At 40.8% G+C, this 16,093-nt stretch overlaps 3 protein-coding genes across 6 annotated transcripts in view; 1 reads left to right on the top strand and 2 right to left on the bottom strand.

The window, feature by feature from the left end:
- The window catches only part of ATP6AP1L (ATPase H+ transporting accessory protein 1 like), a 38,090-nt gene extending 37,436 nt beyond the window's left edge, over positions 1 to 654 (bottom strand). For both annotated transcript variants that reach the window (XM_032475471.1, XM_032475480.1), the window contains exon 1: positions 441 to 654. In XM_032475471.1, the coding sequence (XP_032331362.1) occupies positions 441 to 639 (199 nt within the window). In that variant the 5' untranslated portion in view covers positions 640 to 654. The remainder of the gene's footprint in view (positions 1 to 440) is intronic.
- Positions 655 to 734: 80 nt separating this feature from the next.
- RPS23 (ribosomal protein S23) lies at positions 735 to 2,673 on the top strand. The gene is made up of 4 exons (XM_006187271.3): positions 735 to 889; positions 1,360 to 1,519; positions 2,228 to 2,348; positions 2,477 to 2,673. The coding sequence occupies exons 1-4, from the start codon at positions 886 to 888 to the stop codon at positions 2,621 to 2,623; spliced, it is 432 nt and encodes a 143-aa protein (XP_006187333.1). The 5' UTR covers positions 735 to 885; the 3' UTR covers positions 2,624 to 2,673.
- Positions 2,674 to 3,688: 1,015 nt separating this feature from the next.
- The window catches only part of ATG10 (autophagy related 10), a 213,536-nt gene continuing 201,131 nt past the window's right edge, over positions 3,689 to 16,093 (bottom strand). For 2 of the 3 annotated variants that reach the window (XM_032475438.1, XM_032475427.1), the window contains one exon: positions 3,689 to 15,507. In XM_032475438.1, the coding sequence (XP_032331329.1) occupies positions 15,408 to 15,507 (100 nt within the window). In that variant the 3' untranslated portion in view covers positions 3,689 to 15,407. The remainder of the gene's footprint in view (positions 15,508 to 16,093) is intronic. The other variant, XM_032475417.1, reaches the window with a different exon arrangement.

Raw genomic sequence — 16,093 nt, 5'->3', positions numbered from 1 at the left:
ATCCCGAGTCACTATCACCTAACCAACTGTACTTTCTCTATAGCACTTACCAGTAAGTAAAATTACCTTTTTTATTTTTAAATGCACCTATATTTCCTACCTTCTCACAACTAGAATATAAACTTTAGAGCAGAAAACTTCACTCTTAACTGTTGTATCTCCAATTCCTAGAGCCGTGCCCAGCACAGGTAAGACTTTTTTTTTAAGTTTATAAATAAACCAATATCCCAGAAAACTTTCATATCTATTTCATTCTCCAGAGGTTTAAAGAGTTAATTAAATTAATTACCCAAGGTCCCCTAACCAAAACAGCAACTTTAGGGTTTAAGGCCGGGTCTACAAATGCTCGGGTTTTAAAATACTACGTCACCTTGCTTCACTAAACGTTTTTCAATTTACTGTGCTTCTTGTGCGTAAGAGTTAACGCTTCGAAGTCTTACTTTCCAAACTATAACTGCAGGCCCACCTTCCATGACGCTGACGCCGAGGGCCGACCCGCCCGCCCTCCGGCACCACGAAGCCCTCCCTCCGACTCCACGAAGCCCGCCCGGCGGGTCTGCCCAGAGCGCCTGCGCTGGGAGCGGATCTTGTGCAAAGGCTTCCGGGATTGGTAGTCCCGGTTCCTTCCGTCAGCAGCATTCATACAAAAAGAAATAAACCACAGTACAAATTAGATAGCTCTGGATTTCACACAAATTCATTAAGACGAAGATTCTGGAAAGTGGTGCAGCCTTGTCGCTTCCTACCGAGAGGCGCCGGCCAGACCGGGCGCTGAGCAGACAGCCGCACGGGTCCTCGGCTGGGCGGGGCTTGCTCGCGCGCGGTGGCTTGTGGCTCTTTCCTGGACGACTTCTCTCTTTCGCTCAGGCCCGTGGCGCCAGCAGGATGGGTGAGCTGTCCCTGGCCGGGCTGAGGGGGCTGGGGTGGAACTGCGGGGTTTCGGGGACTGGCGGACAGATAGGAGCAGAGCCGTGAGGGAGAGCCATACGGGAGAGCCGTACCGGGGGCCGACGGGAGGGCCAGGGAGCGCCACTGCCGCAGGCACATGGCCCGACGGGAAGGGGCCCGTGCGGCGCAGAGGCCGTGGAGCTGGAGTTACTGAGGGACCGGGAGGGTAGGTGCGGGGGCGACGCTTCTCCTGAGCGTTGGCGCGGGGCTTCGTTCCGTTGGGAAGACGCAGCTATCCGGGCGCTTGTGTCCACGTCTTAGTTTGTTGAAGGGGAACTTGGAGGTTCGGACCCTGGGCTGAGATGTGATGCCAGAGCCTACTGGCCTATAGTCCAGGTGAGGCTAGTGTCTGAGATATTAGAATACGGTTGGGTGTTTTCACTGGGGAACTAAGGTGATTTTGATTTTTAGGCAAGTGTCGCGGTCTTCGTACTGCCAGGAAGCTCCGCAGCCACCGACGAGACCAGAAGTGGCATGATAAACAGTACAAGAAAGCCCATTTGGGCACAGCCCTGAAGGCCAACCCTTTTGGAGGCGCTTCTCATGCAAAGGGAATTGTGCTTGAAAAAGTGTGAGTTAAAGTCCTCTGCTGCTTCTTTCAGTGTTTTAGTGGTTAACTCGAGATAAATGCGCTTAAAGAGGTTTAATGTAAATTCTAGGTCTTTGTGTAGCCACGTTTGTTGGAAAATTGGTAACATGAGGGCTAGGGTTAGATAAGCCCCAAAGGTTTTTCAATTTTTCGCATTAGTTTGGAAGGGATTGGGATGGCGTTGGAGGGGAGAAAGTAACGATAATGAAATAAGGAACATTATGAGACCTTAATATGTGTGGAAACTGTTCTGAGCAGTTTGTACCCATCAAATACTTAATATTTGCAGTCAGATCTTTCCACTTAAGAAAACTAACATAAAGAAGTTTCTTCAGTGATGTTATCCAACGAAGATTGAGCCACGTGAACTTGCCAGTACTCAACTCTTTTTAAGATTTTACAAAATGATAATTTCATGTGGCCCCGTCCAATTTAGTGGCAGTCAGGATTTGAATGCAGGTTTTCTAGCTTTAGTTCTTGGTTCATATTTTACAACTATAAGGAGGCCAGAAGTTTCCCCTATTGTCCTAATTAGTTTCATTATGAGGAAGAACTTGGTTGAAGTTTAGCAATTTAGGAATGGGTTGAAAAGGTAGGAATACTACTATTCAATAAGTTTTATGCTTAATGAATTAAAATGTGCCCCTTTTCAGAAAGCCAGTTGACTCTGTTATGCTGTTTATATTTCAGAGGGGTTGAAGCCAAACAGCCAAATTCTGCCATCAGGAAGTGTGTCAGGGTTCAGCTAATCAAGAATGGCAAAAAAATCACAGCCTTTGTACCCAATGATGGTTGTTTGAATTTTATCGAGGTAAGTGTTTTAGTCTGTTAGCTTCTGTTCCTGGAGTGGTGTCCCCCACCACCACCATTTATAGGATGAGTGGGCATTTTTAGTGATTGCCACTTACACCAGAAGTAAACTGTTGGTTTTTATTCCAGGAAAATGATGAAGTTCTGGTTGCTGGATTTGGTCGTAAAGGACATGCTGTTGGTGACATTCCTGGAGTCCGCTTTAAGGTGGTCAAAGTAGCCAATGTCTCTCTCTTGGCTTTATACAAAGGCAAGAAGGAAAGACCAAGATCATAAGTTTTGATGGTGAAAGCACAATAGTAATAAATTTTCATATGCCAAAAACACATTCTGTGTCTTATTTTTGTTACCATGGAGATGCACTGTATGCTTTACTAATTTTAGGAGATTGGGAAAACAGTTCAGAATTTTTTAAAGTGGGATTGGTAAGTTTTTTCCCTTCTCCATGGAGTAAACAAACTATGGGTTAAATCTGGAATAGCTAAATGTACAGTATTCCTGTGTAGAGGGTCTAAAAACTCAGAGCTTCTAGTGGGTATCATCTTGGGAACGCTGGGCAATGTACATTCTTGGATCCATTTAGGGACCCAGTATGATACATAAGGTGCTCAAGTTGCTCCCTGCTCTGGTGGTTTTCAGTTAGCTCAAGGTCAGGGCCCATGTTTTAAGTATGTATATGATAGCAAAACTTAGGCATTACACAATTAAGTTAATGGACATGTATGCCTGGCAAATTAAGGCAAGAGGAGTAAGGGAGATGAGTTATGGAAAGTTAATCTAGGTGCTTATCTTTGTCCAAAGCTTATCAGTAACCTAGATTTTGACCTTGAGGTTTACTTCAAGGCACACAAAGTAATGGAAGTGACTAGGTAGAAATGGTCCAGATAGTTTGAATAGTTTTGATGATTGAAGCTGGGTGTTGGTTGGGTCCATAGGGGCCCCGTGCCACAAATAGTTGTTTCAAAATTTCCTTAGGGAAAAATGGTAAAAATCAATCTAAAATCTTAAGTTAGTGAGGAGCTGCTTTTGGCAGCATTAATAGGTATGAGTTAATTTGATCAGTCTAATGTTGGGTCATGTTAGAATCTTTGGAAGATAGAACTTTTTGGCTTCCCATCTTCTAGAAGATAAAGACCAGAATTTGATCTTGACATAGGAGACCTTGTGTGTTGTGTGTTCCCTGGCTGCTCCTAAAAGCTGACCTCACTTGCTCAAACCTGCATTCCCCATCCAGCTTTAGGTCCCCCCCTGGCATGTCACCTGCTGTCCTACCTTAAACCACTGATCCCACATTCACACTTGTGCTTATACTTGTCACAAAAAAGGTAGAGACAGATTGGCTCTTTTTTTTCAATTGAAATATATTTGACATTAAGATATACATGTTAACTAGGTACATTTGTATGTGGTAATTAGACATAGTTTGTCTTTCCATCCCAATGCTTCCTGGTGCTTATAGTTGCAGTTACTGATTAAGCCATTCCCAAAGGCTGACCAGATGCTTCCAGATGGTCATAACTGACCCTCCACCTGACCCACCAGAAGAGGCTGCATGGGGACACATGGTTTCACCCCAGGCTCAGACATGGGGAGGGCAGAGGCCTGAGGATTAAAAGCAGGGACAGGAAACTGCCAGTGGGTGGGGTGGACCTACAGGGTGTGCACGAGGGAGGAGGGTCAGAGACCACATCTTTTCTGGGCATGTCTAGCTCCTGCTGCGAAGGATAAACTTTCCTGGAAGGAGTTAAGGCATCCTGCAATGAAGGCTGGCTTGCACTTGTCTCCTTGGTACACCCAGGATGCCCCCGTCCTGTGACAACTGACTGACCCATAAATCTACCACAGACACCTCAGACCCAAAAGTGTTCAAGACTGATTTAAGTTCCCTCAGCCTTCCCACCATCCCAACCCCTACTCCCTCACACTTTGTGACCAGAGCCCCTTCATTTTTGGATCCATCTCAAAGTTCTGCCTGGCGCTGCTATAGAGGAAGAAAAAATGAGGCACTCATCATGGTTGCAAAATTTAAGCAAAATCCCAGCAGCTCTTTTTGGTAGAAGTAGAAAAGTTAATTCTAAAAATTATGGAAAGGCAAAAGGACTACAATAGCCAGTACAATATTGAAAATGAAGAATAAAGGTAGAGGAATCACAAACTGGTTTTAAGATAATTTGTAGCTACAGTAAACAAAATGGTGTATTGGAGGGACAGACACAGATCAATAAAATAGGAAAATAGGAGACTCCATAAATATACAGGTATGGCCAACTGACTTGACATACAAAAGCAGTTCAACGGAAGACAGTTTTTTCAATAAATTGTGTGGACTTCCATTTGCAAAAAAATGGACTTCAATCTAAATTTCACACCTTATACAAAAACTAACTCAAAATGGATAATATATCTGAATATAAAAAGTAAAGCTGTAAAAACTAGAAGAAAACAACATCTTCATGGCAGGGTCAGGTGAAGAATTCTAAGACATCACACTTCAAAGCACATTCCACACACACACAAAGGATAAAGTGGACTTAATCAAAATAAAAATCTTTTGCTCTGTGAGATATCTTGTCAAGAAGATGAAAAAACAGACTACAGACTGGGAGAAAATATTTGCAAATTACATATCCAATAAAAGACTTGTATCCAAAATATATGAAGAACTCCCTAATCTCAAAACTAAGAAAACAATCCTATTACAAAATGGGCGAATGAATAAATACTTCCCTGAAGAGATGACAAGCACGTGAAAAGATGATTAACATCATTAGCCATTAGAAAAATGTAAGTTAAAATCATAAGGAGATGATACCAGTATACACCTACCTAATGACTAAAATTTAAAATACTGACAATACCAAGCACTGGTGAGACTGGAGCAACTAGATTGTTGGTGGGACTAAGAAATGGTACAGTCACTCTGACAAAGTTTGACAGTTCCTTAGAGAGTTAACATATACTTTAGATCCAGCAATTGCACTCCTGGGTAGTTATCATACAAAGATGAAACATCTGCCCACACAAAATCCTGTACACACGTGTTCATGGCAAATTTATTTATGATAGTCAAGAACTAGAGCAACATAAATGTCTTTCAGTGGGCAAACAGGTAAACTGTGGTTACATCTGTAAGTGAAATGCTACTCAGTCATAAAAGACACTTGTTGCAAGCAACAACTTTGATGTTTCTTAGTGGTATGCTAAGCACAAAAAGCCAAACTGAAAAGGTTACATAGGTCCTGTAACATTTCATTTATATAAAATTCTTGAAAAAAATTACAGCAACAGAGAAGAGATGGGTAGTTGCTACGGATGAAGGATGGTAGTCGAACTACAAAAGGGTAGCACCAGGGGGTGTCTTTGTGGTGATGGAGCAGTTCTGTCCTGATTGTGGTAACGTTTACACAAATCAATACTTGTGATGGAATTTCAAAGTGCTGTATACCAAAAAAGAGCATAAAAATTGAAATACAAGTAAATCTGTAGTTTAGTTAATAGTGTTATAAATGCCAATTTACTGGTTTTGAGAATATACTCTGGTTATCAAATATGTTATCATTAAGGCAAGGTTGGGTGAAGTATACAAATGATAGTGTTTTTGCAATTTCTTGTGAGTCTTAAATTACTTGTTGATTAAAAGGTTTAAAAAATTGTGAATGAATAATTAATTTATGTTACATCTTGTATTTGCCTAGCAAACCCCAAACAGATCAGAAATTGTTAGTGTGCAGAAAGAATCTGGAGATCATTGAGTCCTATGGTTCCCAAATCGAGAACATCAGAATCCCTAAGGCATTTGTTAGATTATACAAGTACACCTGATCTTCTGGGAAACCATCTTTATGGTATTTCTGGGAGAAATCTGTCTTTTCAACGAGCTCTAAGGCAGTCTTTATGTAGCCATCCCACTGATGGGGATACTCCTGCTCTTTTCCAGCCACCTCATTTTATAAGCCAGAAGCCCAAAAAAGGTAGCTCTTCAGTATTTTTCAAATAACTTCCCCAAGTAATCAGCACAGCTGAAACCAGGAGTCCATCCTCTAAATTAAACCGTTCCTGTAGGAGATCCACCTCAGAGCAACATAGTAAACACTGCCTTACAGGCAGCTACTTAGCCTGATATTGTATAAATTTATGCTGGGTATTTAATAAGTTTTTGTTTTGCACTTTTTGAAGGGAAGGTATAACATGATTAGTAAATTTTCTGTATGTTTATATGGAAATGTTGAAACATACAAGTTAGTGATGTTCTGCAAAAAACTTTAAACTATATTAGGGAAATACACAATGCCTCAAATATATGGTTTTTTTCCCTTTTATTTTTTGATAGAGCTGAGAGACATGGTTCTAATTTGACAGCTATGCAAATTTGAATGTGTATCTTTGTATATATGTATTTTCTATATTTCATTCCAGGTAAATGTCTGGCGGCAGGATTTGGTTATAATGATCATGCTATAGATAACATTCCTGGAGTCTGTTTCAAGGTTGACAGAGTAGCTAACATTTCTTTATTGGTTTTACACAAAGTCGAGAAAAGAGACCAAGATTATAAATTACCATATTACACCAAAATTTTCACTAACAGCTACTTGTATAATCTTTATTTTAACCTATAAAATCTGTTTAAATGGATCATCCAAGTGTTAACTTACATTTCTTATGATATTGTAGTTGGGAGATTGCCTTCATAGGTTGTACTAAGCATTTCTAGTTTCTAGTACAATTTCCATCTGTATTATTTGGAAAAGGTATGGCATGTTTATTAGTGTGTGAGGAAAAGAAGTGGATTTTCAAAGCTTATTGTCATGGTAATGTCACCACAGGAGTTTTAGAGCAAAGTATTAAAACATTCAACAACTGAATGTTTTTAAGTGTAAGTTGTCTCATGGGGAAAATCATTTTTAGAGTGACACATTTGAAGGGACCCAGGAGTGACAACCCATATTTCCAAATATGCACACACACACAGTCGCCACCGCATTCAGGCTTTAGTATGTGGTGTGTATCTTCAAAATGATGGAGCTACTCACATACAGCACTTAGAACTCGAGCCAGATGTGATGAACGTCATCATTGCTTCCCAGAGGACCTGAAGCTTTCAAATGGCAACTCTGATGCTAAGGAGTTTCTCCTGTAGGAGGGAGAAGAGGAAATCATGACCCCAGATCACCTCTTCAGACTTTCCAGTCTGAGAAGTGTCAGCTTCCTCCGCAGGTCCTTACTTGTGGTAATAAGTTATTGACATAAATTATCTAATCTATTCATAGTGTAGGAGTTTTTGTTTGTTTGTGTTTGAAGTCTAGCTTTCTAAATCTCATTCACTGTAGTTAATTAGAAGTAGAACAAGGGGTCATGTTACTTGGTTGGGTTAAAAGGGTAGGACATGCTGAGCATACCCACATTTTCAAATAAGTCTAGATGTGGATAAATATATTATACTGCTTTCTTACCTCTTACAACCAGCAAATGTTTAAATCTGAACAATAGTGGGCAGAGTGAGCCACATTTTAAATAACTTTTTATGTCAATCACAGCTGAGAACAGTGGAGGGAAATGTTACTTGTTGAAACAGGTTTTGTCTATTAATACCTGTTTTGGAAACAATGACATGAAATAGATTGTTTTGTCATATCTTTTCCCCCAACAGCTTTGAGCATTTATTTATCTGGTTTATGAGAAGACATATATATTTTTTCTATGTAGCTTGACAGCTTCAGGTACTCTGTTTTTGTGTGTGTTTGCAGATACGTTGGACCACTTTGCCCCTCCTTCAGTTCTTGATATATTCCAAGTATTTTCTTAAAATTTCAGTGCTAGTATATGCAATAGTTGACTTCCGTTCACTCTGTATTTTATACATTTTCTTCTGTTTATAATTAGGTAGTTTTTTCCCTGTCACCATATCCCTCTTCCTCCTGCCCATGACATAACATAGCGGGATAGCGGGGTGTGTGTGTGTGTGTGTGTGTGTGTGTGTGTGTGTGTGTGTGTGTCCTCCTGAAACTATGTAGAATTTTCTGATTTTTCTGTAAGCATACACACACATACACACATATTTTTCTGAAAAGGGGGTCTATACATTTTTCAGATTTTTGAAGGAGTTTCTGCCTAAGAAACAAGCTACTGTTTAAATTTGTACAACAGTGAGCAGATTTAGTCACATATTACATAATTACTCAATTTAATCACACCTGAGAATGGTCGTGAGACGTTGCCTGTGGTTTGACAGCATCTATGAAATGTCCTCAGCGTGGTGAGGATCTGCGGATGGGTAATCCAGGCTGCAGAACCTGCAACTAGCACATTTCACGTTCTGCTTTGATGGCACCAGCTGACCCAATAACAGAACAGGGGGCCATTTTAGAGAAAAGTTCCCCAATATCACTGGCAAATGCAGAATAAGAAAGACGTTACAAACCCCACACTCAGAAGTAAAAGCAGAGGGCAAATCCCAAAGATACTTTAACACCTAAGTTTGGAGTAAAACTTAACAGAAAAGATCAAATAAAAAATGTTCAGCGTGCACCTGTAAAAACAAATGACATAATGTCTGTGTTTAAAAAAAATCTGAGCAAATATAAAGTAAAAAACAAGGGTTAAATGAAGCAAATGTGGCAAAAATCCTGGTAGTTGCTGATTCCGACTTATAGGTATGTGAAGGTTCATTGTACAATCTTCTTTACTTGTGAGTCTGTATGAAATTTCCCATAATAATTTTTTTAAATCATACAAATCCTTATCGTTTAACTGCCATACTCTCTGGCTGTACAAACCAGTACATAGACAGTCAGCTCGCATGGGGCAAAATGAAGATGTGGGGTAATCAAGTGTACAACAGAGAGGCTACAAACTAACCCTGGTCACACTGAGAAATATATACCACATTGGGAAGAAACAAAAATGAGAAGCCATGCAAATTGTAGCAAGACCAGAGGAGAAAATGATCAATAATAAAAGCACAGTAAAATAAAATTATTTTCAAAGATTTTAGGAAATGGTAGCACACAGACTGCTTTGGGGAATGCAAACTGGGATAGCCTTATTGGTGAATAACTGAGCAGCATGAATCAAAAATCTCAAGACATTCCATATCCTTTGACCTGTTTATTCCCTTAGTGAGGGTGTAACCCAAAGAAACAGGATGTAACTATTTCTGCACACATATCTTACTGCATTACATTTGGAAAGTTCTCTGAGGGAAGGGCTTTGTCTGTCCTACTGAACAGTATATCCTCAGCACAGGTCTTGAACATTCAGGAAGTAAGTGCCCAATGAATGCATGTTAAATAAACAGTGAAGAATTAGAAACAACCTAAAAGCCCTAAAACTATTTGGTACGTTTTGATATAAAAGAAATAATAGCCATGCTCAGCCCTGAAGATCTGGCGTACATACGTAAATACCAACACACCAAAGGCTGTAGATTTATTGAACTATGATTTCTTGTTAGCCTATCACAGCATACTTTGTTTAACTTCTGCCTAACAGTGATTTCTAGTTATTTGAAAAACTTCAAGGTAATCCAAGAAATCACCACCTAGCCAGAGGCTTTATTTATTCTAATGTGAACTTTATCTGAACGTTGGAATACATTGCGTTTCCAGTTCATTTTTAACCTAATTTACCAAATGGGACTTGGTGACCTCTAAGATCACTTTAAGTTCTAACAGTCTAGAATTCAGAGTATTTGTAATAGGGCTCTTTTACCACTAGGTGTCAATATTGACAACACAAAAAAAATTAAAGCAAGGGCTTGACATTACAGAACTGCTTTAAAGAACACTATCAAATTTAAGAATAAAATGTGAAATCACTTTTACAGACAAGCCCTACAGAAATCCAGAGGGAGAGCTGTGAGAACCTATGTGCATATCGAAGTAGCCCAGTGCCATGGGCACGATAATAGTTAAGTACTTCCTATACCTTCTAGAACAACCTTTAGCAACTTACTGGTCAGCAGCATGAGAAGAGAATCAGAGATTCTTAGAATTGCAAGGGAGCTTATTTGTCCATTAGTTTTTAAATCTCTGACTGCTCCCTGGAGTTAGAAATACACTTACATCACATTTAAATCTCTGACTGCTCCCTGGAGTTAGAAATACACTTACATCACAACCTAGCACATGCGCACATACACACATCATAATACAGATTTTCTATGCATGTACTTGAAATTAAAGTTTCACAAAACAATAATACCTTCACTACGTGCATTGCACTCCTTTCTATGTATCTCTGAAATAACAGAAAACATATATTGGTCTCTGCCCCAGGTTCCTGGCACAGAACTCCTAAAACCCTTGAAATTTCCTTAGTGATGAGATTATGAGGAGCATCTTTTGTTCCAATATTTGGTCTTTGATCCCAGTTCCTAACAGAGAGCCCCTAAATGCCTCAGAATTTCCTGGGTGATAGTTTTGTTCTAACGAGGTGACTCTGGGCGGGCTCCTGAATAGCTTCAGGATGGGGGCTGGTCACCAGAAAGACCAAGCTCTGGATCAGAAGCTTGGAACTTTCAGCCCCATCCCTCATCACTGGGGAAGGGGAGCAGGGCTAGAATTGGAGTTAATGATTGATCATTTCTACATGATGAAGCCTCCATAAAAATTCCAAAAGTATGTGGTTCAGAGAGCTTCCAGACTGGTGAACACATCTACATTCCAGGAGGGTGGTGCACCCCACTTCCTTGGGGACAGAAGTTCTTGCACTTGGGACCCTCCTGGACCCTGCCCTATGTAGCTCTTTATCCATATCCTTGATCATATCCTTTGTTATATAACAAACTGGTAAGCATAAGTAAGTGTTTCCCTGAGTACTATGAACCATTCTAGCAAATTACTGAACCCAAGGTGGGGTTCATGGGAACCCCAATTTATGGCTGGTCAGTTAAAAATATAGGTGACAACCTTGGACTTGCAACTCGTATCTTAAATGGGGCAGTCTTATGGATCTGATGCTAAAACTCCAAGTAGATAGTGTGAGAACTGAACTTAATTGTAGAACACCCAGCAGGTGTTGCAGACTTGTCTGATATATGGAAAACCCACAGCACTTAGTGTCAGACGTGTGGTGAGTATGACAGTATTGTGAGAGTAAAGGAGAAACAAATGGGATTTTTCCCCAAACACATTCTATTTCATTAAAAAAGATAAATACTGGTCATAAACCAATAAATTGATTTTACTTGAATTAATATCCCTTCTTCCACTTAATATACAGGAAACAGAGGCTCAGAGAGGTGCAGTGACTCACCCCATGTAACACAGTAAACTGGGACTCAGGCTTTTCAGACACTGGCAGGTTTTGCTTTGGAAGGCCCTAGGCAAGAATAAAAAATTGTCCTTGGCCTACTCCCAGCCCTTTCTGCACTCCTGTACCTTCTAAAGCATGAGGGCCAGTATCTGTTGGTGAAAAAACCAAGAAAGTGTCTGTGATTAGTCACTTTAAAGATACAAGTTCTTTCTAAAATGCAAATGTGATCACTCTAACCGCTCTACTTGAATTCCCTCAGCGGCTCTTTGTGGTTTTCAGGCCAAATACTAATCCTCAGTGTAGCAATAAATGCTCCCCAGACCTGGCTCCAGTCCTGATAGCCAGCCTCACTCTTTACCACTTCCCCATACACACCTTCAAGGTATCTGCTCCTTTCCTGACCTGGCTAAATCCTAAGAGTTTCACTCCTTTCACATTCCTCTTCTGTGAACTTTCCCTGTTGCTTGCCTTCCAAACCTCTGCCATAGCACACATCCCACCGTCCCTGCATCTTCTTGTCCATCTTCTCCACTGGACCTGGGCATCCTTATGAGCCTGAGTCAGGTCTCTCTGTTTGCTGCCACTGCCACCAAGCCTAGAGCTCAGAAAAAGGGGGAACTCAATAAGTATCCACTGAAGTGAATATGTGCATATTCTTATTTTCAAATTTTAATCCTAAAAAAAATCCAACTCACTGCAATATCAGCTCTCCTGAATTATGTAAGAGCTGTTATTGACAATACAGATCTCCATTGCCTAATATCTTGAGAATATGAATAAAAACTGTATTTCGGGAGAAATGGATGCAAAAACCCACTACTGACTTTTTTTTCCTATTTCATTTTTTTTGGAGGGGGAGAGTAGCTTCATTTTTTAACCTCCAGCTTGTAAGCTAGCCTCTGGCCTTTCCAGTCACTCAACGAACTGGTTCACCCACCCACTCCGGTCCCCAGACCAAGAAGCTTCCATGGATGACTTACAAGGGGCAGACAGCGACTCTTCCATGCATGCCACCTTACAACATACCCTCCAAAAAGTGGGTCAGTAATTTATTTACTATCCATCAAATCCAGAGTGAAAAGGAGACAATTAAATGCTACTCTGCCTAAGTACAGTGATTATGAAGGAAGAGGTTCACCAGGAGGGGCTGTGGGAATCAGAGATGGCTTTGTAAAAGAGTGAGTCATGTAGACCAGGTAGAAACTTGGGGAGAGAGATGAGGAAGGAAGCATTTCCAGGTGGAAACCAGCCTGAGCAACAGTCAGATGGTCAGAGGAGGCTGTGGGCAGAAAAGACCTCAGGCCCACTCGCCTGGGGTGGAATCGGGCCTGAACTGAGGTGGGAGGGAGTAGGTACGCTCTGTCACAGGAGCAGGGCCGATTGTCCACTCTCCCCCAACTCCACACAGCACTGTTAGTTATGAAGTGCATTCAGACTCACATACAATTTTGATGTCTATGCCTTTGTAGGGTGAGTGGGGTTGATATTAGGAACTTTTAAAAACAGAAGTGATAACAGACTAAAAGACATAAAGAAAATTAGACAAAGCTAGAGGCAAACCAGCCTCATAGTCTAGCTCTCTAGACTTCTCCCTATTTCACAGAGCCAAGAATCGGGGTGGGCCTCATGAGTCACATGGCTGAACCTCCTCACTGTGCAGGCATGGAAACAGAGAACCAAAGAGGTGAAGCTGTTTTTCCAAAGTCACACAAGAGCAGAGTTTAGAAGACTGGCTGGTAGCAGCTTTAACCAGCTTTGTTTCTGACCGAAGGGGCTTCGCATTGTATTAGCAGGAGAGGAAACCCTGAGGAAAGATCCTCATGTTACAGAGAAAGAACTGTTACTTTGACAAAACAAAATATTTTCTAATGTCTTATGACTGTTGGGAAAACAGTCTGTTATATAACTGCAGTCTTAAAAAATGGAAATTTTTATCAACCAAAAATTAAATTTTTTAAGTGAAAAAATTCTCAAAAGGAATAGAGCTGTTTGAGGAGAGAGATCTATCTGGGGAGGGAGCTCTTCAGAACTTTTTCTGCCACTGATGAATTTTTAGGTCTTTAGCAATCAGAAAAAACCTTTTTCTTAACTTAAAAACAAAGTTCTATCATTTTGCGCCACTACACACTGGCCCCAAAATAACAGGATTCTATCATTTCAAAATCTGTAAGCGAAGGATAACTAATATTTCCAGATGAGTACATCATCCAGATAATACATTATTACATTTTTTTTTTATCCCGGAAATGACATGGCTTGAGAAATGACTTGCTCAGAAATCTGTGTTTACATTAGAGGAGTGGGGGGAAAAAATCCCTTGCTGAAGTTGAAAAGATGTTAAGTGGTAAATACCAAAATGCCCAGCAAGCATGTAGGGAGTCTCTCATCCCAGCATGAATACGTGCAGCTCAGCGTTTTAAAATTTACTTTTAGCTTTTCTAGCAGTTTCAATTAACCCTTTCTCTACTTGTGCTCTCTGTGTGAGAGTTTAGCCCGTAATCCAGACACTGGCAGGGCTGTCACAGACGTCTGCAATTTGCCCGCAGATAATCCTCTCATCCTCACTGCTTCCCCCAAGTGGGCCGCCTCACGAGCAAACACCTCTTAGACTTTCTTACTATTTAGAGTCTGGGGGCGATGCCCAGACAACGTTAGGAAGTTAGGTCCAGCTTGCCAGAGCTGTGCACAGAACTGGAAAAGGCCTGTTGGGAGACGAAAACAATACACATAAATGCAGCTCGAAGGGTTTATCCAGACCAGAGCTTCTGTGAGAACATAAGCATCAGAATCACCCCAGAGAGGCTGTTTCGGCCCAGTGTCTGAATTTTAAGAGTCTCACGGGACTCTAAGGTACATCCCTCACTGACAGACACTAATCCAGATGCTCTAAAGAGGCAACTACATTTTTCTCTTAGTTTCAGACCCTAGCAAGTTAAAATGAAAAGCAAGCAACTCTAAACTGAAAATTCTTCCTATTAGATTCACCTTAATACCTTACTGGCTGTTAAACTTACTGGCTACTGACAGAATGAGCAACTAATAATCAAATACAAGAAAGTGAGCATTTAATGAATATTTGTATAATACTTTACGATATTTTCTCTCGCACTAAGCATCTCATGTGCTTCTCACAGCAACACTATGAGATAGCTTCTTATTCTCATATTAAAGACGAAAAGCACGAGTCTCAGGCATGAAAGAATGACCTGGAGATGCCCTGATGACGTCAGTATTTCTATGACCCAGTTAAATTCATTTTTTGCTATTTATAGTGATTTGTGTCTTTCCAGTGTTTCTTCTAAACATGCAGCGTATCAGCTGCTGCAGACATTTGCTTCCAAGGGCAACCATCCATGTCAAAACGTCGGTGAGCTGAAATCTTGCACAATATTGATCCTGTTAAAACCAGGGCTGGCCACGTAAACTTTCAACATTCTTCTAAGCTCTTTGGCTCAATAAAAGAATCAGAAGAACAAGAATAAACCAAAAGCCAAGAGAATAAAAGAAGGTTAACTGAGCAGTAAAGACTTGTTTCAAGAACATCAATTCTAAAATAAAACTGCCCAGGCCTGTAGTTGGGTGAGGATTATTGTAGCAAAATCAAATGCTTCCTAAATAATTAGCAGCTGGTTGGTTGGAAAACTAAACAAAGAAGTCAGTGTCCAGCCTGCTAAAGATGAAAGCAGACTTAATACATGGCGGGGCCAGCAGGGATGACACCTCTAAGTGCAGCAGAGACACCTGGATCTTTGTGACAGCAACACATGCAGCACAGGCTTCTCTTTTCACCTTGTCCACTGACATTTCATTCATCCTGAGAGGCTGCTCCGGCATAACTAAGAGGCACATTCAGCCCAACAGCTGGCCCTACGATGCTCAGCCATGATGTGATGTAGTTGACGTTCCTGGGAAACAAATAAACACAGTTTCAGTTGTAGTTGGAGGAGAGTAGAAAGTCAGTTACTAGCAATCGGAGAAATGAGGCTTTCCTCCAAGACGTGTGCCCACCACCTGGGATCCCACCATTTCCGAATGCCAGCCCACTGCTTGATGGGGACTCGAGGACCAAAGTGACTGACAATCCTTCACTAAAGTTGTTGAAGGGAAGGTCCAGGCTCTGGGCTCCTGAATTCCATTGATGATTTTAATGTGACACAACTTACAGCATTTGCTAAGGTAGTAGAGTGCAGTGGTTAAGCATATGGCTCTGAGGCAAAATGGCCTGGGTTCAAATCCTAGTTCTACCGCTTAACTAGCTGTGTGACCTTGGCCAAGTCATTTAAACCCTCTGTGCTTTAGCATCCTTTTCTGTATATCAGGTAAAATAATGGTACTTAGCTCACAGGGGTATTATAAAAATCCAGTGCATTAATATAGCCGAAATACTTAGACCAGTGCCTAGCACACCATAAAAAATCAATAAGTGTTAGCTATTATTATTATTACAAAGAATATTTCTTTTTTAGCTTAGCTTTTAGAATCACATAAAAA

The sequence above is a fragment of the Camelus ferus genome, chromosome 3, assembly GCF_009834535.1.
Source record: "Camelus ferus isolate YT-003-E chromosome 3, BCGSAC_Cfer_1.0, whole genome shotgun sequence".
NCBI classification, from domain to species: domain Eukaryota; kingdom Metazoa; phylum Chordata; class Mammalia; order Artiodactyla; family Camelidae; genus Camelus; species Camelus ferus.
Note: the sequence above shows the minus strand (reverse complement) of the source record. Positions and strands in the feature narration are given on the sequence as shown.

Coding starts and splice junctions, on each gene's coding strand:
- RPS23 (XM_006187271.3), top strand. Junction 1,520..2,227: donor GGAATTGTGCTTGAAAAAGT/GTGAGTTAAAGT, acceptor TTTATATTTCAG/AGGGGTTGAAGCCAAACAGC. Junction 2,349..2,476: donor GTTGTTTGAATTTTATCGAG/GTAAGTGTTTTA, acceptor TTTTTATTCCAG/GAAAATGATGAAGTTCTGGT.